Genomic DNA, 1,390 nt, shown 5'->3' with positions numbered 1-1,390 from the left:
GTGTGGTCCAAACCCACCAGCTACTCTGCAGGAGGAAGAGGAGGCTACCTGCCCCATACAATTCACAGCCTTGGAATCTCCAGATAAGGAAGTTCTGAGTGGAATCGACTCAATGGGTTTGGTTCCCAGGTTAATCTATATGACTAATAATGTAAAGCGCTTCTATAGAATATATCTTGTCATTAAATCATATAGTAATTTTCAAAAGCGGCTAGGGATTATAATTCAGAGAGAAGACTGGATTTACCTGGTCACAGGTAAGGTGTGTTCTAATGATTTTGCTTCACCCCACGGGCTCTTCGGAGGTTCTGCATATAGAAGTGAAGACTGGCAGTGGATGGCTAAAGGAGAGAGGTGCCCAGGGGTTGGCCACAGCACATTTGGGGCCATGGCCTGTCGGCCAGGTTCACCTTCCGCGTTACTGGCACTGCTGGGGATACTGTAATTCATCACCGCGGGGCTGTAGAACGTCATGGCCGAATATTCATGATGGCTCTCTACGTAGGAGGAAGGGAGATAGAGCTGGCCGTGCTCCAGGGGCAGAGCCGACTGACTGCAGTTGTAAGAGACAGGAGAGTGAAGGCTAGATGGTGAGTTTTTGATATCCATGTCTGGAACGGGTCAGTTGAGAAAACGCCTATGAGTAGAGGCACAAAGGAACATGAGAATGTTCTCCAGAACCTCGAGGCAGGCGGGTGGCTGGAAAGACAAAGAAAACCATCACAGCGTTAGCGTCTTCAGGTAAGCGTGACTTTTGGAAGCGCCTAAGCATTATTTTATTTGCCAGGGTTTCCAGTTCAGATCATCATTTTTGTACTCATCAACAGTTTAAGAAGTTTTATTTAGAAAAATACACACACATCCGTCTGAGCTTGGAAATATAAGCAGAAAGATGGAAATGAAGGTATTAACGCAGAGGGTAAATGGGAGGCACGGAGATCTGAATGCCTACTTCACTCGCTTCTGTCGGGCTTTTTTTAAAACCAGAATAACTGATTACACGTACACCCCCTCCCTGTGTTTCCTGCCTCCATCCCTCCCTTCCCTCCTCACCCTCCGAACACTGTCCGGGGGCAAATATTGAGACGAGATGGGGACGCAATGGGTGAATTGAGGCAGAATACATATGAATTGCTGGATGTAAAGCTGTGGTCCGCTCTGTAAACTTTTGCCCAATTCACGAAAAGACTTGAAAATAATAAAAATAATAATAGCTGGGGCCAGGGCGGGGAGGGACATAAAGGGGTGAAAGCGTATGTGGACTTTCGTTACTAACAGAGGCAGATTCTCTTCCCGAAACCTAAGAGAACTGAGTAAGTTTCACATTTTAACATTCAAATTGTGTAACAGCATGAATTTATATTCTAATTTACCCAGTATCCTCAAAAAA

At 45.7% G+C, this 1,390-nt stretch overlaps 1 protein-coding gene across 1 annotated transcript in view; it reads right to left on the bottom strand.

The window, feature by feature from the left end:
- Window positions 1-630, bottom strand: part of ESR2 (estrogen receptor 2) — a 49,720-nt gene extending 49,090 nt beyond the window's left edge. Inside the window, exon 1 of the mRNA XM_045287624.1 lies at window positions 248-630. Within this exon, the coding sequence (XP_045143559.1) occupies window positions 248-609 (362 nt within the window). The 5' untranslated portion in view covers window positions 610-630. The remainder of the gene's footprint in view (window positions 1-247) is intronic.
- Window positions 631-1,390: the final 760 nt, after the last annotated feature.

The sequence above is a fragment of the Echinops telfairi genome, unplaced genomic scaffold (genome assembly GCF_000313985.2).
Source record: "Echinops telfairi isolate 266 unplaced genomic scaffold, ASM31398v2 ScPeMD7_18;HRSCAF=68, whole genome shotgun sequence".
Taxonomy (NCBI): Eukaryota; Metazoa; Chordata; class Mammalia; order Afrosoricida; family Tenrecidae; genus Echinops; species Echinops telfairi.
The sequence above is the reverse complement of the archived record's forward strand: the minus strand, read 5'-3'. Positions and strand labels throughout refer to the sequence as shown.